The sequence below is a fragment of the Heterocephalus glaber genome, unplaced genomic scaffold (assembly GCF_053883595.1).
Source record: "Heterocephalus glaber isolate CG9 unplaced genomic scaffold, H.glaber_assembly_v1.0 deba00001504, whole genome shotgun sequence".
NCBI classification, from domain to species: domain Eukaryota; kingdom Metazoa; phylum Chordata; class Mammalia; order Rodentia; family Bathyergidae; genus Heterocephalus; species Heterocephalus glaber.
Genome location: NW_028258324.1, coordinates 201,793 through 226,879, shown reverse-complemented (window position 1 = coordinate 226,879; position 25,087 = coordinate 201,793). Strand labels below are relative to the sequence as shown.

At 43.0% G+C, this 25,087-nt stretch overlaps 2 protein-coding genes and 1 long non-coding RNA gene across 11 annotated transcripts in view; 2 read left to right on the top strand and 1 right to left on the bottom strand.

Annotated features, from left to right (window-relative positions):
- The window catches only part of LOC106008819 (uncharacterized), a 38,947-nt gene extending 27,312 nt beyond the window's left edge, over window positions 1–11,635 (top strand). The window contains exons 5-6 of one of the 2 annotated variants that reach the window (XR_015440771.1): window positions 8,976–9,113; window positions 11,468–11,635. This is a non-coding gene — a long non-coding RNA (uncharacterized LOC106008819). Of the gene's footprint in view, window positions 1–8,975; window positions 9,140–11,467 lie in introns of those variants that run through there. The other variant, XR_002393128.2, reaches the window with a different exon arrangement.
- Window positions 1–17,402, bottom strand: part of G3bp2 (G3BP stress granule assembly factor 2) — a 71,719-nt gene extending 54,317 nt beyond the window's left edge. Inside the window, exon 1 of one of the 2 annotated variants that reach the window (XM_004833894.4) lies at window positions 17,116–17,402. The gene's annotated coding sequence lies outside the window, so the exon portion shown is untranslated. The remainder of the gene's footprint in view (window positions 1–17,115) is intronic. The other variant, XM_087186001.1, reaches the window with a different exon arrangement.
- Window positions 17,403–17,409: 7 nt separating this feature from the next.
- Uso1 (USO1 vesicle transport factor) overlaps window positions 17,410–25,087 on the top strand; it is a 93,848-nt gene continuing 86,170 nt past the window's right edge. For 5 of the 7 annotated variants that reach the window (XM_087185996.1, XM_087185995.1, XM_087185994.1 and 2 more), the window contains exon 1: window positions 17,459–17,680. Coding sequence is in view for 5 of the 7 variants with exons in the window: in XM_087185995.1 (XP_087042121.1) it covers window positions 17,615–17,680 (66 nt within the window). In the remaining 2 variants the exon portion in view is untranslated. Of the gene's footprint in view, window positions 17,681–25,087 lie in introns of all 7 variants that reach the window. The other 2 variants (XM_013069670.3, XM_021253936.2) reach the window with 2 other exon arrangements.

The following is a 25,087-nucleotide window of genomic DNA, read 5'->3' as shown; positions in this document are numbered from 1 at the left end:
TTATTCTCTGTATGTTTGTCTGACATTTTCTATAATATAAAGATTTAAAAAATGAACGTACTTAAGTGAGTTAGCATTTTGTAAACAACTGAAAGGGAAGCAATAAACTGAAGAAATATGCAATATGCCAAAAGGAAATGTCAGGAATGGGTCATTCACAATGGAGGAGATAAGGAAAATCAGTTACATGAAAAGACCCTCAACTTCCCTAATTATGGAAAGCAGAAGAGCAGCCCCCTCCAAAGACATCTGAGTCCCAGTCTGCAGGCAGAAGGAACTGCAGATGGGACTGAATGCAGGAACCTGAGATGGGGGACTGGGTGACAAAGGAGATGTGAGACCTCAGCTCCTGATTCTGAAGAAGCAAGAATGGGGCTTCATCTTAGAAGTGCAAGTGGCCCCAGAAGCCGGCCAGGTGCAGAAACCAATCCCCTAGGGCTTCTGGAGGAAGCAGCCCACCTACCCCTCGCTCGGCCCAGCATCTGTGCTGCAGGAGACAGCATTGCGACTTCATTGTAAATGCCTGCCTGCCCACTGCCTGCCTGGTCACGCTCCCGAGTACCCACTGTGCAGTGCTCCCCATTCTTTCCCCTACTTGAAGTACCCCAGTTCCTCAGTTCTCCAGGCCCTCACGAGGTCTCCTTTGGGGTCTACCATTTGCTGGAGGGAGGGGACACTCACCAGCCTCCCTGCCTCACAGCAGAGCCCCTGGGCAGCATCCTCCTGCAGTTCTCCTTCATCGTCAGCCTTCACTCCACTGTACCATCACCTCAACATGCTTCAGAATAGGCCAGCTTCAAAGGAAGACTTCCCCTAATGTCTCCCCTAGCTACCACTTCTTTTTTCTGCTTCTCCTCAGAGCAAACTCCTTAGGAGTTATCTACACCTGAAGTCTCTAATTCCTCTTCTACCCCATGCTTTTTTTTCTTTTTTGGCAGGACTGGGGACTGAATCCAGAGCCTCTGCACTGAGCTCCATTCACAGTCCTTTTTATTTTTTAATTTGAGACACGGTCTCACTAAGTTGCCCACAGTGGGCTTGAACTTGTAATCCTCCTGTCTCAGCTTCCCAAAGTGCTGGGATCATAGGCATGTGCCATTGTGCCTGGCTCTCTGATACCCTTGAGCCCATACCAACTGGCTGTTTTTCTGTCTCCAGCAGTTCTGCACAGGAGAATCATTATTTCCACTGTACAAAGAGGAAACAGTCTCAGAGGTCTGGGCAGCTTGTTCAAACCCACACACAAGTACACACTGACTCTGGAGCCTGGGCCCAAAAATGAGCTTGCTGCCCCTCACTGGCAAATGCACTGCCCAGTCGGCTTCCTGTGACACCAGCCTTGCTTACACTTCCTACAGAGTGCTGGCAAATGGGACTCCACCAGCTTATAAACCACGGTGTCACATATGTGGAGCCTACCACGTTTCAGATCCTCCTGGGCTGTGTCATGCTTTGCAAGGTTCTGTTTTCTCATAGTTACTGCTTTTAGGAAGGGATCCTAAGGATCTCCCTTAGCTATGGGGATGTGTTATTGTAATCTGTGCCATATTACTCACTCACAAATTTCTTATTTTCATTCTAAGTAATAAATGCTCAATACAAAAATGTGCAATATGGAAAACAAAGATGTTTACCATAATTATATCATTATACTATTGAATATAAATACTGCTGGGACTTTTATTTCTTCTAGCTACTCACTTTTTTTTTCTGGTACCGGGGATCGAACTCGGGTCCTTGTGCTTGCGCAGCAGGCGGTGAAACCACTGAGCTAAATCCCCGGCCCTTTATTTCTTCTGGTTTTTCATAGTGTGTTTTCTCTAGTTCTAATCATATCAAATATGAAAAATAATCTTGCATTTACCTACTAAATATGCAAAAAATTAACATACAAAAAAGCACCAATATTCAAACATATGATAGAATATTTAATTTAGTATAGGAAAAAACAGGAAATACATGCTCATCAATAAAAGAAGGAATAGCCTGGTGTGGTACCTCATGCCTGTAATCTGAGCTTTTGGGAGGCTGAGCCAGGAGGAACTCTACCTGGAGGTCAGCCTGGGCCATACAGCAAAAACTCATCTTAAAAAAAAACTCAGTAACAATAAGTAAATGGAGTTATACACTGTCTCCTCTTATGTAAGGTAGAGACAGCACTATTACTTCATTGGATCATTATGAGAATTAAAATACATGATGCCTGGGGACCACCATCTGGCCTCAAAAGCAGCCAACGACTGTGTAAGCAATCCCAGCAAGTAACCTCTATCCTTCAGTTTCTAATCCAGCCCACCCTGCTCAGCTCCAAGCTCTCTAACCTGGCAGCATTATTCTAGAAGTCTCCTTCTCTTTCAGTTTCTACATTCTACTGAGATGAGGTTATTCTGTCAACCAGCACACATTGAGGAAACATAGTCCTCTCGGTGACCCCCACAAACATGACTGGTGCCAGATCATTTTGCAGGAACCCAAATCATTTCCTTTTCACTTGTAATTTACTAGTTCTCTTCTTTCAAGATTTAGAGCTGCTCTGCCCATGTTTCTGTTTTATTTTTTTTTCTTTCTCTTTTGATGGGAATTGCACTAGTTTTTGTTCAGTTCTCCCTTGGGGAACTAAGTAGCAAGATCCCGGCCCTTCTAAACTTACACAAACTTAGTTTCCTGCCCATCTTTTGCCTATCACAAAGTCAAGTTAAAATAAACTTCCAAATAGACTAAATACTTGGTATAAATACTTGTTGAATGATATTAATTTATTTTTATTGTTAAAAAAAAGAAGGACTGAAGATGTGACTCAGCAGTAGAATTAGCATGCATGAGGCCCTGCTTCAACCCCTGGTGCCACCAATAGAGAAAAAGAAAATGGTGTTAAAAATCTATTATTAGGATTTATCAATGTGATCCTTAAAAACAGGGAGGAAAAGATTAATCAAAAATCACACTAACAATAAAAGGTCTAAAGATAGGAAAGGAAGAAGTTAAATTGTCATTATTTGCTGATGATATGATACTTTACATAGAAGACCCAAAAAACTCCACCAAAAGACTTCTACACTTAATTGACAGATTCAGTAGAGTAGCTGGATACAAGGTCAACACTCAAAAAACAGTAGCCTTCTTGTACACAAATAACAGACTCACTGAGAGAGAAATTAGGGAAACAATTCCTTTTTCAATAGCATCCTAAAAAATGAAATATCTAGGAATCAATCTAACAAAGGACGCAAAAGACCTCTACACTGAAAACTACAGCACTCTGAAAAAAGAGATTGAAGAAGATATAAGAAAATGGAAAGACATCCCTTGCTCCTGGGTAGGAAGAACCAATATAGTGAAAATGGCCATACTTCCAAAACCACTATATAGATTTAATGCAATGTCAATTGAAATTCCAACAATATATTTCAGAGAACTAGAGAAAACAATCCAAAAATTCATTTGGAATCAGAAGAGACCTAGAATAGCAAAAGCAATTCTAGACAACAGAGACATGGCAGTGGGTATCACAATCCCCAACTTGAAACTATACTACAAAGCTATTGTGATAAAAACAGCATGGTATTGGCAAAGAAACAGACCCCAGGATCAGTGGAATAGATTAGAAGATGCAGAAACAACTCCAGACATACTCAGCCACCTCATCTTTGACAAAGGAGCCAATCACCCTCATTGGAAGAAAGACAGCCTATTTAATAAATGGTGTTGGAAAAACTGGATTTCAACCTGACAAAGATTAAAAGTAGACCCATATCTATCACCATGCACTAAACTAAGATCGAAGTGGATGAAAGATCTAAATATCAAAACAGAAACACTAAACTTGCTGGAAGATAAGTTAGGTAGAACTCTTGAAGACATTGGCATAGGAAAAGACTTTATGAACAAAACCTCAGTAGCACAAAAACTAGCACAAAGAATCAACAACTGGGATCTCATCTTATTAAAAAGCTTCTGCACTGCTAAAGAAAACACCAACAGAGCTAACAGACAGCCTACAATAAGGGAAAAAATTTTTATTCAGACAAAGGACTACTATCTAGAATATATTAAAAAATTGAAAAAAATCAGAGCCCCCCCCAAATTCAAAGACCCAGTTCAAAAATGGGCATCTGAAATGAACAGACATTTCTCAGACAAGGAAGTAAAAGCAGCAAACAAATATATGAAAAAATGTAATATTCTATTTCAAACTCTTTTAAAATTAATTTCATCACTTCCCTTATATTAAAAGAAAGAGAAAAGAAGAGAAAGGAGGAATGGGTCAGAGAGATGAACAGTACCCAAGTGGATGGGAAGAAACCCTAGCGGAGGCAACACCTGCAGTGGAGGCCCCTTGGCTTTTCCTTCCAAACAAACTAAGAGCTCCGTCAAGGGCCTAGATGATTTTCTCTTCCACAGCTGTTCATATTTCAATGTTTTCTAAGTCTTTTGTTATTTGTGATTTTTTTAAAAAAGCTGGAAATTATGGAATAACTTGAAGAAAATACATATCACCCAGGATCCTTCCATCAAAACAGAACTGCTCTTTTTTTTTTTTTTTTTTTTGGTATTGGGGATTGAACTTGGGACTTTGCATTTATAAGGCAGGCGCCAGAACCACTGAGCTAAATCCCCAGCTCCAGAACTGCTCTTAATTCACATCTTATGGGATTTCCTCCCCAGCTTTTCCCTATATTTTAAACTGGGCTGTAATCTTTTAGTACACAGAATTCTGTGTCCTGATCTAGCCTGTTCTAGCATCATTCTTTACTTCTGCCATGTACCGATATTATTTCATGATGTAAAATTCTCTGTGAAATAAAGTGGACATTTTGCTGCCAGTTGGTATTAAATTTTCATGCTCTTTTATACTGACTCTGTGACAAGGGAATTTTAAAATTTCAATTCTTATAACTGGCAAAAGAGGAAAGGTTTTTACAGTTCCCTCTCTCTGCTAAATATTTTTAAAACTGCAAAGAATTAATAAACATGGTATTTATTTATAAGGCTGAGCAAATGCCATTATTCTCCGTTTTCCCCACAAGGTCTTTCCTGGTTATAATCACTGGGGAAAGACTCCTGACCCAAAAGAGAACAACTGTCATGAACAGCAAGGGAGGTGAAAATAACCAAATCTAAGGAACTTTGAGGTAGGCTCTTATTTAATATCCATATGATGCTGTCTTCAAGAAATAGGACCATTCTATGAATAGCTCCATAGATTAACAGAGTACAGAAGCAGTTTTAGCTACACAGTGGGAAGGGTCCCAGTCAATTTAGAGCCTACAGAATTCCCAAACCAGCGACAGGCAACTACAGTGCCGCAGCTAAAGTGTGCAGACCTGTTCTGCCATCTACTGGCTGTGTGGCCACAAGTGACCCTGAATAGGTGATAATGGGTGGCTCAGGCTGGCTGGGAAGAGAGTGGCGGAATTCCAGAATCTACTCAACTCCACTTCTCAGGACCCCGTATGTGGAACTTCTCCAGGGTTCCCTTGAGATGTGGATGGCCTAACAGAGACAGGACACCATGAGGAACCTGCTATCCTGACTCTTCATGGAAGCCTGCCCTCTGTCTTCCAGACCAGGGTGTGCTTTTATTTTTGTCCTCTTTTCCTCTCTTGTTCGGCCCAAGTTTGCCCTGCAGAGCCAGTTTCTCCCTCACCCCTCGCTTTTCAAATAAACCCTGCCACTATTTTTGGCTTGTCTCATTCAATTCTTTATTAGAGGTGAGAAGGACTAGGAATACATTTAATTGGTGAGCCATTTCTGAAAGGAACTACCTGATAATACCCACCCCCCAAAAACAAATAAATCCTTCTTTCCACAGAGTGGAGACAGATATTTTAAATATGAACCTATATTTAACCCCTACACCAATGCTATTAGGGAGGTAGGTAGCACATAGCTTGCTTGGTTTTTATTCCCCTGGGAATATGGCCATATCAAAATGAAACAACAGAATCATGGGACTCTCAGGTTTCTCACAGCTAAGGGTAGACACAATTCTCAACAAAAAAGATTGAGCTTCCTGGAGTTTTTCACACAGAAGGCAGACTGGCAACTGGATTTAGGAAAGAATAGGGATGGAAGCAAGAACTAGAGGTGAAAATTTGATGAGAAACAAGATTTCTTTCCTGGTACTGAGGATCCCACTCAGGGCCTTGTGCATGCTGGGCAAGTGCTCTACCCTAAACTACACCCAAGTCTCAAACAGAACACATTGTTTCTATTGTGCTGGAGAATGTTCTGCAAGCGAGTCTTATCAGTCATAAAGAGAAAGACATGGAGATGACTGGTAGCATCTTTAAACAACAGATCTAAAGTAATATCATCAATAATGAAACAAATAGATGTCACATGACTTTGAAAAAGATGTACTGTGGGGACAGCAACACTGGGCTGCTCCTGCCAAAGATGAACAACGTGAGCATAATCTTGGAACAAGAGCAGAAACCTAGACAGAGAGGCACCCTACACAGTGACTGACCAGTAACACCATGCCCTCACAAATGCCAAGACCATGGAAGACAGAGAGGATGGAGGCATCACACTAGATTAAAGGCAAGTAGCTGGATGAAAGGCAGCCCCTTTAACAAAAGATGCTGGGAACATGCAGAAGACCAAGTCTAGATCCATAGTCTCACCGTGCAATGAACTAAAATCAATCAAAACAGATCAAAGATTCAAATGTTAAAACAGAAACAATCTACTGGAAGATAAAATAGGTACAACTCTTGAAGCCATTGAATAGAACCCCAATCATACAAGAAATAACAGCAAGAATCAACAAATGGGATTACAACAAACTGAAAAGCTTCTACACAGCAAAGGAAACCAACCACAGAGTAAAGAGACATCTATGGAATGGGAAAAATATTTTGCCAGATACTCTTCAGACAGAGGACTAACATCTAGAATATATAAAGAACTCAAAAAAAATTAGATTCTCATCAAATAGAAGATTCAATAAAAAATGGGGAACCAAAATGAATAGACACTTCTCAGAAGAAGTACAGATGGCCAATAAATACATGAAAAAAATTTCAATATCTCTGGCCATTAGAGAAATGCAAATTAAAACTACACTGAGATTCCATCTTACCCCAGAAAGAATGGCTATCATCATCAAGACATCAGATAACAAATGCTACAGAAGCCAGATGTGGTGATGCATGCCAGTAATCTTAGCACTTGACAGGCTGAGGCAGGAGGATCGCTGGAGTTTGAGGCCATCCTGGGCTACACAGTGAGTCCAAGAGCAGCCTGCACTGAAAGCGAGACCCTGTCTCATAAAACCAAAACCAAAACCAAACCAAATCAAAAAGAAATCCTAGAGAGGTTGGGGTGGGGTGGGGGTGGGAAGGAACCCATCTACATTATTGGTGGGAATGTAAATTAGTACAGCCACTATGGAAATCAGTATGGAGATTTCTCAAAAAACTAAAACTAGAAATTCCATTTGACCCAGCTCTTCCCCTTCTAGGTATCTTCCTGAAAGAGTTAAAGACATCTTTACAGTGATACATGCATACCCATGTTTATAGCAGCATAATTCATAACTAAATCTTGGAAGCAGCCTATATGTCCATCAACAGATGAATGGAAAAAGAAAATATGGCATTTATATACAATAGAGTACTATTCTGCCATAAAAAAGATAAGCTTGAATCATTTGTAGGCAATGGCTATATCTTGAGACTGTAACATTAATTGAAATGTCAGATACACAAGCTTAAATGTGAGAAACCTAAACTATAAATAAAGAGCAAAATAAAAGACAGGAATTAGGGAGACTGGTCTTCTGCAAAAGGCAAAGGGGCCAAGAAATGGGGCGGGTGTGTGCAAAAAGAATGGAAATGTGAATGTACACTGACCAACTTCTAATGAGGAATGTAATTATTATGTACTGCAAACATGTAAGAATAAAAAGATAAAATTAAATTAGAAAATAAAAAGGGGTGGAGATGTGGCTCAGGGTGAAGGTCCAGGGTCAATCCTCTATTCTGAAAACAAAAACAAAAACAAAAAAATGGTAACCAAAGAGACAGGGTGACTAAATGCACATGATATCAGAATTAGATCCTGGACAAAAAAAAAAAAAAAAAAATTCCCCCCAAAATGGACTAAAATAAAAAACAATTTTTCCCTAAAAAAAAAAAAAAAATAGTGGGGACTCTTGGCAAAATTTTTTAAAAGTCTGTAGATTAGATAATGTATCAGTGTTAATTTTCTCACATTGATCAATTTGCTGTCTTGCTTAAGAAAAGAAGTACAGAGGAGGGTCCTGTCTATAAATTCCTCCTAGATTTAGGGAGTAATGAATATGTTTACAGAGAAAGAAATGATAAAGTAATTGATAAATTGTTAACCCTTCACAATCTGGATGAAGGGTACATGGAAGCTTTACACACTTTCTACAACCTCTGCAACCCTGAAATTAGTTCAATTCCAATTCTTATAACTCTCTGCATATAATACGGTCCCGATATAACACAGTACTGATATTTATAATTTGTTTAATTCCAAGTATTATAGCTTGAAATTAGTTCACAAGAAAAGTTTAAAAGGATGAAAGAATGGAGAGGACCCCTTTAGTTGGTGGAGACTTTTTGACCTTCGCCTTAATCCTTCTTCCTGCTCAGAATCAGGATGCAATGCTGGAGACAGGGCAGCCAGCTTGCGACCACAAAGAAAGCCTCAGGCCAAGTCTGACAGGGAAGAAGGGAGCCAACTTGGGCCTGGATGGTGACCTGGAGCCTCTGTGGTCCTGCATGTCCACCTCCTAACTGATGGAAGAAACCTGAGTTCTGTCTTCTGTGGCAGTGCACAGTGGTCCCACCTGAGACAGAAATAAAGGAATTTGCTCAAGACCACATGTCCAAAAGTGGCAGTAATAGAACTAAAACCTACACCTGTCTAGGTTTGCAAGGGAAATCTGTCTCTCTCACCATTTCTCTTTCTCTCTCTCCCTCCTTCTCTTCCTAAAATAGGAATGAGAATATCTAGAGTCCAGAATGAGGTACACCCAAGGGAGAGGACTGTGGCAGAGACTGGCATAGAGACGGCACCTTGAATGCTTGCTGAATCAGTAACGGAAGAAACCAAGTCTGTCTTCTCTCAGGATTCTGGTATCCGGAGCTATTTTCAGAGCTGAAAAAAAAACTCACTGTATTTTCGTGGGTGTAACACTGTGGCTGTAGATATTAGCCAGCAGTTTCATTCAGTTTCCTGGCTTGCTCTCGTCACTCTACCGCTTCGTCCCTCCTTCTTCTCTCCTTCTTCGAAGCCCTCTGCCCTCTCTTCATCCATCAGCTCCTACAGCTCCATGTGCCCCAAAGAGGAAGGGACTGAGGAAGAACCCTGGGAAACTCTCAGAGTAGAGTAGCTCCTGCTGAGACCAGGACCAGCCTTTCCAGACTGGCAGAAAAAACCCCAAATCACTGCAGCAAGGAGCCTGGGCCAGGGTCAGCCACCAGGGGCAGAAGAGCTAAGACTGCAGAAGGGCCCTGAATCCAGGCCAGATCAACCCAACAGACACGCCTATGGTGGTTCTGAAGTTCACAGGAATGGCTAATATACACTCAAAGAAAGTGCATTAAATAAGTCATTGCACAGATTCATTTTAAGTAGTATGATTTTCTTTTCTTCTTTTTGGGGGTGGTGGTGGTGTGGGGGACAGGGTCTCATTAAGTTGCCTAGGCTGGCCTTGAATTTGTGATCCTCCTGCTTCAGGCTGGGATTATAGATTCGCACCACCATACCCAGTTGAATTCTGAACTTCTTAAAAACAAGGTCCTGATATTTATCAGGCCATCAAATAAATACTGTGACACCAGTACAATCATTTTGCTCTGACCCAGAAACTAGAGAAATTGTGGATGCTGCATCAGTTAGGCCGTGGTGTCACAAACTTGGGAGAGAGAGCACCTCTAGCACTCGGGGCCGGCCGGCCTGGGGTCTCCCAGGCTTTGTGGCCTTGCCCTGGAAAGGCCCTGAGGGTGGACACAGGTGTGTGGGAGGAAGCTATGTACCACAGCTAGTGTAGCACTTGTGAGATCCAAGGTAAGATGGGACCTTTCCTTTGCCTATGCCAATGATCTTCCATCCAACTGCCCACGGATTCCTAAGTGCCTGGAAGAGAACAATGTCCACAGCCAATTCCTTCTTCTTTCCTAAGCCACCTCCCCACACCTGGCCTAGACCCTCTGCCTCCAGCCTTGTGGTACTGTACATATATGCTGATCCCAGGCTGTTTGTACCTTGTAATCCATCCCAAGAAATAGCTGGAGTTGGGGGCTGGGAGCTCAGCTCAGCAGGAGAGCACATGCTTAGCCTAGTGCCACCAAAACAAAACAAACGAACTGGGGAGAGGGGAACAGAGCTTTGAAAGGCTCTGGACTGTGGTCTGGGTCAGCTACCATCTGTGGGCCCAGAGTCCCAGTCTACCTCGACAGACACTTTTCTGATTTTAAGAGACAGACACTCCTGCTAGGTTGTCCCTGCCCCATATCTTCACTCAGGCCACAGACTCAGGCAAACAAGTCCATAATAAATCATCCTAAACTGTGTGGAATCCTGGCATCGGCCAGTAACACGAACTTTAAAGCCTTGGTCTAGCTGTGGCCTGGGACAGTAAAATGCCAATCCTGTCTCCACTATTCAGGACCTGCCTGTTCAGTGAGCTGGAGAGGATGTGAGAAGTCTGTGTGTGTGTGTGTGTGTGTGTGTTGAGTTGGAGGGGGTGCAGTGGTGGCGATGACAATCAAGTTCTTTGAAGGAAGCAAGACTGTCACAGCCTACATCTGATAAAATTCATCCCTCTACAGTTTCATAAGTCTTTTGGAACTGCAAATGAAACTTTCTGATTTAGGAGTTTCACAGGCAAGGCTATACATTTGCTATATTTTCATAAAAGTGGAAACACACCTTCTATTAGTCCACCTTCCTGTTGTTAGGCCAGTCCTGGACATCCACAACTTAAAGGTGAGATGTAATGTGGCTTATGTTTTGAGGGGATTCAGTCCATGTTTGGCTGGCTCCAACACAAAATATCATGGCAGAAGGGTATGGGGGAGGAAGGGTGCTCAGCTCATGGTAGCCAGGAAGCAGGGCAGGGGACCAGGGCCAGAGAGGAAGGGGTCAGGGACCAGATACAGACCCAAGACCACACCTCCATGACCCACTGACACACCCAGAAATGTGCTCACCAATCCCCTGTGAGGATCTCAAAGCCAACTAAGCTGACCCTCCACCCTAACTGGATTATATTAACTAGACTCTACCCATAGCTGGACTATACTTTTTTGGTACCGGGGATCAAACTCAGGACCTTGTGCTTTCGAAGCAGGCAGCAGAACCACTGAGCTTAATCCCCACCCCACATACTTTAAAAAAAATATATAGATTTGCTTGCAAATATAAATTCAATTCAATATGTCACTTTGATTAAATAATATAACATGACTTTTTGAACCTTTTACAGAACAAGAGAATTATCACTAACAATATGCTAGTGGCACTGCTGGAAGCTTTTAGGGATACAGTGAATATCTACGATTTTTCCTATCTTGATAAACTATATCCTGGCACAGTACTGCAGCTTTCTTTTGAGGAACAACCCTGCTCCCCAGTTCTTTTTCTGGATTCTGTGCGATAAGCTAAGGGTTCCCACTCCTTGCTTTAGTGGTAAACATCTGACTCAGTGCCACTAAGAACACCTCCAACTCTGGACTTCAGAAGCTGGCTCAACACGTGGGCATGCTACTCTACAGACTCCATGACCCAGGGAGATTTTCACTGTGATGACTGGGAGAAGAGCTGGAGTCTTCCTTGATAAACCTGGACCTGGGAGATGGCAAGACTGCAGTCCTGACAGGACTATGACCTACTGTGAAATCAGAGAAGGGAACCAACAAGGAGAGGACAATCCAGAAAGAGTGAAAGGCACATGTTGACATTCCAGAGTAGAGCATAGCTGAAGCAGACTTTTCAGTAACATCTCCAATACAGTTGAGTACTATCAGGACAGTATCTGTAAATGCTCAGTTGTTAAGTTAATGCATACATAAGACAATCTAAGTCTTCACTCTGGTCTTGACTGAGTACTATGTTCCAAGTACCAATATTACCTAATAAAAGTCTAAGAACAACTACATGAAGCAGTAATGATTACTGTTCCTTTGGAACAGGTACAGCAAGTAGCCAGTGCTCTTGCCATGGTCATATTCCAGGTCTCCTGAGGGGGCAGCTCTTTCAACATTTTCCCCTCTGAATCTTTTTGTTCAAATGAAACTGATCAAGTCGGGTTAGATTCCTGACCTGTGTAGTAGCATGGGGGCCCAGAACCTCCTTTACTATATCCTGTAACCCTAAGAAATCCCTAGGGCAGTGAGCTTTCAATGATACAGCCCACTGGGGCACATGTGCCCTAGGTTTGCCACCACTGCCCTGGGGCTTTAAAAATATTTTCCAAAGTGCTTCATCACAGAGCACATTAAGGAAGGGTAAGAAAGCCTTCTATTTTGTTGTTGTTGTTGTTTTGGTCCCAGGGATTGAATTCTGGACCTTGCGCTTTAGGAGGCAGGCAGGTGCGGTGCCACTGAGCTAAATCCCTGGCTCTTTTTGTTTGTTTTTTTTAGACAAGGTCTCACTATGTAGTTCAAGCTGGCCTTAAACTTGTGGAGATCATCCTGCCTCAGCCATCTAAGTGCTGGGATTATAGGAATCTACCACTACACCCGGCCTTTCTATTTGTTGATATGGAACAATCTCCAAAAACATTAGATAGAAAAACAGCCCACTTTTTGGCACAGCTTGGTTATAGAGCACAGGGCCATAAGCAGCCAGACCCTGGGTTTAATCCCTAGCACCAGAAAAAAAAAAAAAGCAGGGCCGGGGATTTAGCTCAGTGGCTCAGTGGTTCTGCCACCTGCCTCACAAGTGCAAGGTCCCGAGTTCGAGCCCTGGTACCAAAAAAAAAAAAAGCAAGTATAGAACACTGCATACAATGTGCTACATTTATTGGTCTTATTTTAAAAAAAGAGAGAGGGGTTATATATACATATTTGTGTATCTGGAAGGATATACAAAATTTACATGAGTTGCACTGCTAGCCAAGAAGTGATACAAAGAGGTTTGAATACGTACCTTTTTGCGCTTTTTAGTTTAGCTACATGAATGTATTTATTATCAAAATAAGAAGGAAACCATTGCATTGTTGGAGTGCACCTCAAAGCAAGACTATGTCCACAGGGAGAATTTGATTTTTTTTCAATGGGCTGAGATCTAATCCTAAATGCGTAAAGTCCTTTAGCCCACAGACATTCATCTTCACATTTGATAAAAGTTGTCAGTCATTAAAGGCCATCAAAATATCCATCAATCAAGATAAGCATGTTAACACCATTATCCATCTGGGACTCCACAGAGGAGGTCTGCTCTGCAGCACACAAGTCCACATCAGGAATTTCCTCCTCAGGGACACCACCACCCATCACAGAGACCAAATGAAACCCTGTGTCAGGCCCTGTGCTAACCACTGGAGACAAAGTGTTTACAAAATGCCTCAAATCTTTGCTCCAATGGGTTCAGAATCCTGGTAGAAAGCAAGAGACAATGAACATGATACATATGTAAAATATACTACACTGCACCTTTACCCCATTTTATAAAACACAAAACTGGAATGTATTTTTTGGAAGATTGCACCTTTGAATGGGCAGGGCTTCCCCCCCTTCTTTCTCTAAGGGACACTTGCTGGTATCATAGATCTGATGGAACAAGGAGTAGTGTAGACAGATGGATCAGGGCAGTCAGCGCTACAGTGGAGGCAGCAGCAGAAGGCTACCACTGAGTAGAGTCAGGACAATCTTATACACTTGCGGGGCAGACTTCAGAAGGCACAGAAGTACACTATGTGTGTCAATGTGGGGAGCAGCAAGCACCTAAACACAGGAAAAACAAGCACTCAAGGGCAGAGGGATCTGAGGTCACATAGGGACAGCAGGCCACCTTTTCACTTAGTGTCTGGCCCGTCTGGAGTTGGAAAAAATGGGATGACATGGTTCATGGTGCACAGGCTTGGAGACCAACTGCAATCCACACCCCATTCTGCCAGCCCCAGGGCACGGAGTGGGTTGAATTAGACTCCTGACCTGTTTCCTACCTATAAGATGGGGCTCCTGACATGACCCATCTCATAGGGTGGCTGAGAAGATTAAGGAAAATGTTAAATGGAAAGTGGTTTGAACAGCCTGCCAAGGAAGAGCCCTGTGTGGCTGACACTGCTGTTACTGATTCCCCATCAAGTCCTACTGCTGCTTCACTATTACCATGTTGTTGGATGCTGTTGGACTGGTGGACAATAATGCATGCTCGCACCAACACTGGTTTCAGACACTGATTTTCCAGTAACCAGTCTTTATCATGGGTACTTTACCACTGAGATAACAGCCCAGCTCTTTTTTATTTTTAATTTTGAGACAGGATCTCTTGAAGTTGTCTAGGCTGGGTGCGAACTTGCAAGACCCTCCTGCCTCAGCTTCCCTCAGTGCTGGGATTACACCTGGTGTAACTAGTCCTTAACCTGTGTGTGATGTGTTTCAAATACAAATTGTCTTTTCTACCCATCCTCTTAAGCAAGTATAAGGATATACAATGCTCTACCCCACGTCTCCGAACTGAGAAACAATCTTGTGCAGTGATAGTTCATTGCTTTTGCCAAGGTTTCCACTGGAAAGTAAAAATGATGAGGAAAGTGAGCCACTAAAGGAAGCAATTTTAAAAAATGGATTTTACTATACCTGATCTTAGCCAAAAGGCCGAGAAGCAATTTAAAAATGGATTTTAAACCAATGAATTGTCTTAGGTGCTCCATTGTTGGGTTTTGTTTGGGAAAACTCAAAACTTTGAATTACAGTATTTTAATGAATCACACACAGTATCTTTATCCTGAATGCTCAGACTTGTGAAAGTCAGAAGTATAATAATGTAAGCCAGGCATAGTGTCAAGTATCTGTAATCCCAGCCACTTGGGAGGATGAGGCAGAAGGATCTACAGTTTGAGGTCAGCCTGGGCAACTTTAGTAAGACCCTGTCTCCAAAAAAAATTTTTTTTCTGTGGTACTGGAGACTGAACCCAGGGGTATTCTAGCACTAAGCTACATTCCCAGACCTTTTTATTTGCAACAGTCTTGCTAAGTTGCTCAGGCTAGCCTTGAAGACAGAGGCCAGACTGTGAGACCAGGGAGGGAGCTCAGGAGGCACCCCTTCTGTACCCACAGTCCTGCTTGCCTGGATGCTTTTACCAAAGAAATGGGCCAGATGAAGGGAAATTCAGAACATGCAGTTACTAGTCACCAAAGTATAGCAACTTACCTGCTCACCAAAGTTTAAACCAAAACAGGATATTTCACAAGGCTGGTGCCTTAGGGCATCTCTGCTAAAATGTCAAGGTGCTACGCTTTGCTACCAAAGACTGGGAGGAGCTGACATCCCTGTGCCCCTTCCATCTTGGAGCACCATCCCTGATAATAGGGCGAGGTGACATGAGGTGAGGTGAAACTCTGGGAGTGGTGAGGCTCCAGGGTGGAGTGAGGTTATCCACACACATTACTTGGTATTAAAAATGCTAAGCACTTATTGGTTTCTTTTTTTAGGCTGCCACAAATACCCCCATGGAGAGCGTCTGAGGGAAAATGTCAAGTGTCTAGTTTTAAAGCAGAGCACAATGCTTAGTGTACAGTATTTTTGGCTGTGCATTCCCCAAGTGTCCCAGGCTTAAGACCTCAGCACTGAAAAATCGAACTTTCACAATAGCTCTTATGATAGGTGTTTTCTATAATTCCCCTCCAGAGTGAAAAAAGGGCTCTTTTCCTCCCCAGCATAGGATTCATCTGCTCTTTCAATGATTTATTCATTTATTCATCAGTCTCTCCTTTTATGAGACTGGTAAGCAAGAGATACAAAAGTGGGCAGCACGGTCCTACCATTAACAGCGCAGATCAGAAGCTTTTAGTGAGTGTGTGCTGTATGTCAGCAGCTGCCAGCGCCAGCATGGAGCTGTGCATCGGAGGTCAAGGTAAGCTTTTAGGACAGCATGGCCCAGCTTGCAGATGAAGAGGAGGCAGGAGCTGGAAACACACAACACACCTGCAGGCCACAAAGGAGTTTGCGTTTTATTGTGGAGAAGGGGCCCACCGGAAGAATTTAAGGAAAGACACAGAGGCATGCTCACCCATGGGTGCACCGGGGACTGCACTGGGAGAGAAGCCAGGGCTGAATGCAGACAAACTAGTTGGAGACTACTGCCCTAATCTCAGGGAGAAATGATGAGAAGAATCTAAACCACAGCAGGAGAAAGGAGAAAGAACAGAGGACTTATTTGAGAATTATTCTATAAATAGAAATATACACTGGACTGTTGATTGATTAGCGTATGGAAGTGGAAAGTCAGTCTTTCTTCCCGGCTTCCTGTATTTGCTCTAGTCATTGGACAGGGCTCTACCGAGCACAGCAGGGCACGCGGTAAGTGTACTGACTGATTTGTCTTTAAGGGAGGCCAGGAAGGTTGATGGGTTCAATTTGAAATGCTGCATTTGAGAGCTCCAGGAAATCTGAGTGGTGAGGTGCAGGCGTCAGGCGGCTAACTAGACTGCACGGTGGAGTCTAGGAAATTCTCGGGACTATTCCAGAAGCGTGTGCCTGGCAACCTCACTGCAAAACGGACAGGGGCACCGATCTGGAAAAATGTCATTTTGTACGTTCATAAAAGAGAATCTGGAAAACAGAATTGGGAGTTAATAGCAAAACATGATGCTACCGGCTGCCTGACGGACACTTCGGAACAAGTGGCCTCCCAGCCTCACAGAGCTGGCCGAAGCAGACCTCGCGGGCTCCTGCTAGCCCGTGGGAAGGCAGGGCGCACTGGGGCTGGCGTCTAAGGATCTCTTGGCGGGTGGACAGAAGAGCTGGGCTGGCGCCGCCCCGCGGTAGTGGGGCGAAGGTCTCCAGCCCTCCTGGCGACCGAACAAAGCCCCGCAAAGGAAAGCGGTTCGCCGGACCCGAACACCACCGCACTCTAACTGCAACCCGGGAAAGGCTCGCGAGCCTCTGAGGGCCAGAGCCCTTTACCTGTCACGCTGGCCGAAGGGAATGTCACTTCCGTCTCCACTCAAGACTCCAGACTCGACAGCCAGCAGCAGGTCCCGCTCGGCGGCAGTCACACTCCGCGAGAACCACAGCGTGTCGTCTGAAAGGATCCGCTCGGCCCTCGGGGCTGGGATTCGACCACGTGGGCGGCAGGCGTCCCGCGGGAGTTACGCGCGAGGGGTGGGTCGAGGCGGGGCGGATCCGAGGCGGGACCTGAGCTGGGGGCGGGGCCCGACACTCCCCTTTCGCCTTCGCCCTTTCGAGCCGCCACGTAACGCCACGTCCCCGCGCATGCGTAGCGCGGCCAGCGGCAGCGGCTATTTCCGGGGAGAGCGGGGCCGCTGGTTGGGCTTGCGGCCGCCGAGCGCTGCGCGCGAGCGTGGGGAGCAGGCCCTGCGGACGGCGGGGGGCGGGGGGCGGTGGGGGGCGTAGTCTTTTCTTTTTCGGAGGGGCCGGTGAAGCCGGGAGCTGAACGACCAAGATGAACTTCCTCCGCGGAGTCATGGGCGGTCAGAACGCCGGACCCCAGCACACAGAAGCCGAGACGGTGAGGGGAGTGGCGGGCGCTGGCAGTGTCGGCCCGGCATGGGGAGGGTCGGGAGGGCAGCACACGACTCACCGCCCGTGGCCGCCCGTGTTCTCTGCGCGCGTCTCACAGCCTGCGGCCCGCGCCCCCCTCTCGGTTGGAGTAGGGGCGTGGAGAGAGTGTAGGAGGTTTAAAGCCCAGCTGTTGGCGACAGCGTGTGGCCAAGAATAAAACCATCTTCGTGGGGCCCGGAGCCACCTGCTCTCGTCCCGTCACCGCAGGGACTGTCGCCCCGCCCGGTGCTGTTAGTGCAAACTCCGCAGTCGGGTGCCCCCGATCCGTGTCACCCCCGCCCGCGCGGACGCTCTACACGGGATGGGGGGACGACATGTCATTAAAAAAAATGTTAGCCACAAAAACAGTATCTGACGGTTGCTTAGGTTTTAAGCTGAAGACAAACTTATTTTGAAGTTTGGTTAGTGTATGTTGGAACTGAGTGTGTATGACTATTTTTTTAAAGGAAACTTTCTGTTGAGAATAATTTAAGATCTGCTGAACAGTGACTGACATTTAAAAGATAAACTCTAGATAGTGGTCATAGTTTTGTTCCTGAGATCCTGAAGGATAGTAGTAGGAGCTTTTGTCAGGCCCTTACCTCTTGTTAAGAGTTTGTGCTGATCTGTTTATCCCCTATATTGACAGATGAAATGAGGCGTGTAGAGGTGACTACCATGTGAGATCAAGGTCTTAGAGCTGGTTTTCCACTGAGGTGGAGACTTAAAGGCCAAAAAAAATTGCTGATGCTCATATTTTGGTTCTTATCTGGGAATCTATGTAATAATACTAAAATTAACTGCACAAGTCTGGGTTAAAACTTATACCAGGAAAGGCCTATGGCATTGAGCTAGACTTCCAGCCTCAAGTTAAAACTGTTTACAGCAGAAGTTGAAAGCTGGTGACTCTGTCCTTCCTTTGACAGCTGGGAGATATCCCCTCCCCAGACACACACACACACACACACACACGCGCGCGCAAAGGCACCTACACACATAAAGGCATATAGGTACAAGGTATGTGACTGCATTTCTTCATTCCGCCGTGGCAGTAAGACAGCCAGCTACTCCCTTAGGAAACTACTAAAGCTACTCCACAGCTCACCTCTTCAGCTCTTGTTCTCAATTTTCTCTATTTTCTATTGTTTGTGTGGGTTTTTTTTTTTTTCTGGTACTGGGGACTGAACTCAGGACCTTGCACTTGTGAGGCAGGCGCAGCGCCACTTAGCTAAATCCCCGGCCCTCCATTTCTGTTTTCTCTAGTATTTGTTTGAGACAAGTTTAGAATCGTGTTTCTTTTGTGTGTTCCTGGTTCAAGACACCAAGTTTTGAAGTGTACCTTAGTAGAGCTTGCTTTGGAGTTAGACTCTGATTTGAATCCCAGCCTTTCACTTTGAATGGGACAGGTAAGAGATGGATAATACCCTGCTTAGAATGAAGAAAGCACTTGCTTTTGAGAGTGCAATAAGGACTAAGAGAAATGAGAAATAGAACCTGTCACTTGGTAAATGTTCATACGGGATAGTTTTTACAGGTAGGTTAGGAGAAATACTCTTTTTATAGTTGGCTTTGTTGAAGAGACTTTTGTAGAGTATAGCTGGGTGTGGTGGTGCAAGCCTGTAATCCCAACACTGGAGACAGAGGCAGGAGGATGGTGAGTTCCAGGCCAGCCTGGGTTACATAGCAAGACCTTGTTCCAAAACAAAACAATTCATAGATAGGATTAATTCATAGATAGGGTTTTTGAAGCTGGAAGACTCCTGTGCTGTCACTCAAGTTGAGCCTCCTTATTTTATAGGAACAGATCAGTAAAGCAGCTTGTATAGTATTGCTGAGTTGGCACCAGAACACTTTGTTCATTTGACTGTGAATGGAACAAAAATGTTTACATCATGATTTCAGAATGGTGCCTGAGTATTACTTGTGTAAGTTGTGTATATATTAATTGAAAGGAAAGTGATGATCTGTGTGCTTAATCTGCCTTTGAGTGTGTATACTCAAACTTGAAAGGTAATTTTATCTACTGAAGGCTCTGAGCCACAGTGTGAAGAAAACTTGTTTTGCTGTCTCAATTTATTAGGAAGTACAATTAGGAGTCCTAGGTTACTAATTTAGAAGTATTTACAGTGCATCAGTGGAGTATATAATATTAGATTAAATGTTTTAATTGATGACTTGATCTACCCAAGACACTTGACCTACCAGAGCTTGGAACCTCTGTCTTCTATATGGTTATTTAATATTATGTGGCTTCCTCCCTTTTCTGTAAAGTAAAATGATTTTTTTTTATTGTGGTTTTACATATTTCTTGCTTTTCTTATCTTTTCCAATGGAAACCTCTTTGTCTGAATTCTACTTGTTTTTCAAATTCATCAATGTCTTTTCAGAACTGCTCCGCCCCCTCCCCGCCCCTCTCCCTGCTCTCCTCAGGATCAAACAAGGGCCTTGTGCAGGCTAGGCAACTTCGACCACTAAGCCAAGTCCCAGCCCAGGAATGCTACAATTTTAAGAGGTCAAAGTGTTAACCATTTGAATACCTAAAAGATAAAGTCCTGATGTCTTTGGATTTGAGAAGTAATTATAATCCTTCTTGACCTGAGTTATCTTTTAGTGAAGAATATTCAAATTCTTTACATACGTACATTTATTGATGGTAAGTACATTTGTATGTACTTCCTTTTTCTTTTTTTTTTCCTCTGGTACCGGGTATTGAACTCAGAACCTTTTGCTTGCATGGCAGGTGTGGTGCCACTGAGCTAATTCCCCGGGCTAAATCTTTGGCCTTTACTTTTTCTTTTATAATCCTTTGTACTCTGCTTTTTGTCTGTTGTGGACCTATTATATTTATATCTCAGGCAGAGATGCTGTGAACATTCTTTGTATAAGAAAGTTAATTCAGCATTAATTTGAAAACTTTTGTAGTGTTATGTTTTGAGATGCTAACATTTGTGATAGGCTATTTGTACTTTTTTTCTTTTTCTGGCAGTATGTGGGCTGGAGCCCAGGGTCCTGCGCATGTTGACAGCCCTCTGCACAGCCCTGGGATTTGCTGTTCATTATGGTTCGGTGCTCCAGAGGATATTCTTGTGGAAAGCCTAGTTCATTTCTAGAAGAAAGCACAGAGAACAAATGAAGCAGTGTGTTATCTCAGCCAACTTATAGGCGATTGTAGTGGAAGTAGATTGTGTTGAATTCATTGTCTCAGTCTATGAATGTACTTGTGTTTGACTTTGTACTGTTCTCATGTCTTTTTTTTATTATAATACTTTAGATAATCTGAAGATAAGATTGATTTTTTTTTTGCTTTTTTAATAAAGTTCATAGAGTTCGGGTCCTTTTTTGTATTCTAAAATCATTTTTTATTCCATTAAAATATGAATGAGTTGAATGTTGGTTAACATGAATTATTTTAATCCTACAGCAAACAGCCATCCTTGGGAAAGTTCTGTTCTAGAAAGGTACAGTTGTTTTAAACTTATGGAAAGCAATGTTATATCATAAAATTAAGTTGATAATTGGTGTTTGGCAAGTATTTGTTGAATAAATGATTGAATAGTTAGAGTTGATTGCTGATCTTGTCTTTCATTTTTTTCATGCCAGTTTAGCACTAAACACTAAAGAAAAAAAGACTTAACTAGGAATTGCGAGAAAATAGTGCAAGCTGTTTTATGCTAGTGTCCTTGAATTTTTTGTTCGTTTGCTTGTTTTTTTGAAATAGGGTCTTGCTATGTAATTCGGGCTGACCTTGAACTGACTAGCCCATGCTGGCCTCAAAGTCACAGTTATCCTCCTTCCTCAGCCTCCTAGGTACTGGGATTCCATGTGTGCCCCACCACGCCTGGCTCTCCTTGAAGTTTTACATGTACCTTTACCACCCTGCTTTTATGCTGCAGTCTTATTTCACCGTTTACCTTTCAGTGATTTTTCATCTCATATCTCTCATCTGCTGTCTTGGTTACTTTTCTCATTGCTGAGACAAAATATCCGATACCCAAAGTTAAAGGAGGAAAGGTTTATTGTAGTTCATAGTTACAGAGGTTTCAGTTCGTAGTTGGTTGGCTCCAAGGGAGGGTGGCATGACAGAGGGCTGTCACAGAGGAGAAACAGTTCATGATGAACAGAAGGCAGCAAAGTAGCAAAGAAGCAGCAAGCAGCCTTCCTCTCCTTTTTTCCTTTTTTTTGAGACAGTCTCACTCTGTAAGTCAGCCTGGCTTTGAACTCACTGTGTAGCCCAGGTTGTCCTCAAACTCATGGCGATCCTCCTGTGTGCTGGTATTATAAGTGTGCCACCATGCTTGGCTGCTTCTCCCTTTTATCCTTTCCAAGCTGTCTTCAGTGGTGCACCCCACACCCATGTTGGACCTTCCCATTATCCACACCCAGAACTGTGCCAAACCAATCAGTGGACTAATTTAGTAATCACACACCCTTAATCCCAGTGTTACACCCTTAATTCCAGTGTTACACACTTAATCCCAGCATTACACACTTAATCCAGCATCATACACCCTAGATCCAGCTATTTCTGGAAAACTCGCACCTGTGACTGCCTGAGGCTTTGGGGGCATATCTAGACACAAGCCATAATATCCATATTTTCCTTTGCTAGTTACTCCCTCTGTTTCCCTTTGGTCTCCATTGTGTGTCAATGAGTATAAATAAAGGATTATTAGTGAGCAAAACATTTTTAAATTTTAATTAATAGGTTATTAGATTATTATTCTGATTTTACCCAATTTCCCAGTTCTTAGTGGGATTATTTATCTTTTTAGTGTTGTAATTGGCAAGTGGAGTTGAATCTCAAGTAGTGATTACAGTACATCTCCAACTGATGAATAAGTTCTATTCTGGGAGATGCGTTCATAAGTGGGATTCATTAGTGTCTGGCAAAGTGAGTCTTATACTGTAGATCTGTGAAAGTTCATAACTGAAATGCTTGTAAGTTGGGGGTTACTATGTTGGAAGCAAGAAATTCTGGCACACAATCTTGTGCATGTGCTCTATGGTGGTACACATATTTCATTAGACTTTTCCTTGTTTTGTTATACAAATGACAGGTGAAACCAGTAAAGTTTAAGTCATTTTTTACCACCATCTCCAGTTTTAGTTCTTTTCAGTGATAACAGTATTATTAATTTGGGATAAATCCTTCCAAATGTGGAATTATATATTTATCCTTTTTTACTTAAATGATAACACTGCTCCACAGCTGACTATTTTGTTAATTAAAATGCCTTGGAGACCTTTTTTGTTTTCGTTTTCGTTTTCAAGTGGGGTCTTGCTGTGTAGTTGAGGCTGGTCTTGAACTTGCAGTGTAGACTGGGCTTGCCTCAAACTCATGATCCTCCTGTCTCAGCCTCCTGAATGCTGGGCTTATAGGCATGTGCTGCCACCCAGCATGGAGGTCGTTTTATGTTAAAACATATACAGCTGACCTTACCAGCTTTTGGAGTGCTTGAGTCTCCTTCTGGAGGTGGTTTATAGGTTCTTTCTGTCCTGAGCAAAGAATTGGTCAAGACAAGCCCAAACAGCAACAAAGTTTTATCAAAGATAGGAAAAGAAACAGACTCTACAGAGTGAGTTTGGGCAAAATAAAAGTATGAAAAGAAATACACCTTGGAGTGTGAGGGTAGGCCACATGGGAGAGAAAACAGCGGCAAAAACTCAATGGTGACCATCCTCTTTGTACGCTCCAGTCCTCAGGCTGACGTCAGGTCCAGGCCGTCCTATGGAAAACCTACTTAAGTTCTTTTGAGAAGTCGATGTGCAGGGATTTGGGAACTGTTTTGCACATGTGTCCTGGGATTTGTATTTCACAGGTCAGGACTATTTCCCCACCAGCTTTGCCACAGTCTAATCTCCTGTCTTGCTACTTTATTAGAAATTGTTAAAAATGGCAGGTTTTCCATTAGTTTTCTTAATTACACCAAACTCTCCTGAAAGACCTTGCAAGCTTTGTGCTAAATAGAATGCCTGTCTGTGTCATCCCGATTCCCTCAGTATGTCACACCCTGTTAGCATATTAATTGGTAAATATCTTACATTTTTCCTATTGTCATCATCTCCCGGTTCTCCTAAATAAAAGTAATTCTGCATTATATTTTACTCAAATAGGTAACTTTTTCTTTTTAGAACTATTTTCAAATACAGGATTTTGTTGTTAGATTCCAGTTAAAGGCAGCAGGGTCTGAGCTGCAGCCCAGCCCACACATCCTGATGTGACGCAGGCCTGGATACACTTAATGTGGCCTCAGCAGCCTGGTCTTGCCTCCCAGCCTGGCACTGTGCCTCTGTTCCTCATGTGTAAATGTGATGCATATAGAGCCTGTGTTCTGTGGTTCTTGTGAAGATAAAATGAAATATCCTTGTACTGGGTATGGAACCCAAGGCTGCCTGCATGGGAGGCAAGTACTCCACCTCTGAGCTACCAGCCCAGCCCAGAGGAAATGACTTTTAAAACATAAAAGCACTTTAAAATAGAGTGAGCACAAAGTAAGTGCTATATATGCCACGTTTTACCAATTTTGAGATACGTGTTAGTATCTAAACATCTCTGAAGCCAGTATACATCTTATAATTTTAATTGGTATAATTTCTTGGTATTTATCAAAAAGTAGTGGCTCCTGGTTGCTTTTTAAATTGCATGATATTCATTGTTAACAGATATTAACTATCAGGCCAGTCTTTTTTTGTTTCTTTGTTTTATTGTTTTTGAGACATGATCTCACTCTGTAGTTCAGACTGGCCTTGAACTTACTCTGTACCCCAGACTGACCTTAAATTTGCAGTGATCCTCCTGCCTCAGCCTCCCAAATGCTGGGATTACAGGTGTGTGCCCCCATGCCTGGCTCAGGCCAGTGCTTTTTAAGAAAAGATAGAATCTGGATTTTTGTATGAAGTATTTTGATTTTTAAAAGTTAGTTTAAAAATTGTTTTAAACACTGAAGGAAAAATAGGTTTTTTAGGTAGTTAATACAATATTGCTTATTAGATTAAAATTGAATATTGATTATCCTGAATTTTGAGTGTGAAGTAACTTGAGTTAGGCTAGTTTCTGCCCATTTTGTAGATGATGAAAGATGAAAGTTACAGTTCATCCTTGCTGTTCATCAGTTTCTTCCTTACAAATTCATCTGCTCACTGAAGGGTGTTTGCATTCCCAGAATCAGCACTTGACAACTCACTTTACAGGGGCAGAACAGTGAGAAGTGTGTCATCCAGGGTGCACATGCCCAGCAGAGGACAGACAGGGCCACTCCTTCCTTGTGGCTTCATCTCTTACACTGTTAAACAGTGTCCTTCTCATGGTCTTACAGGTTTTGCACATTCATACTTTTGGTTGGGGAGTTCCTTGTTAATGTGATCCTCATGTGCC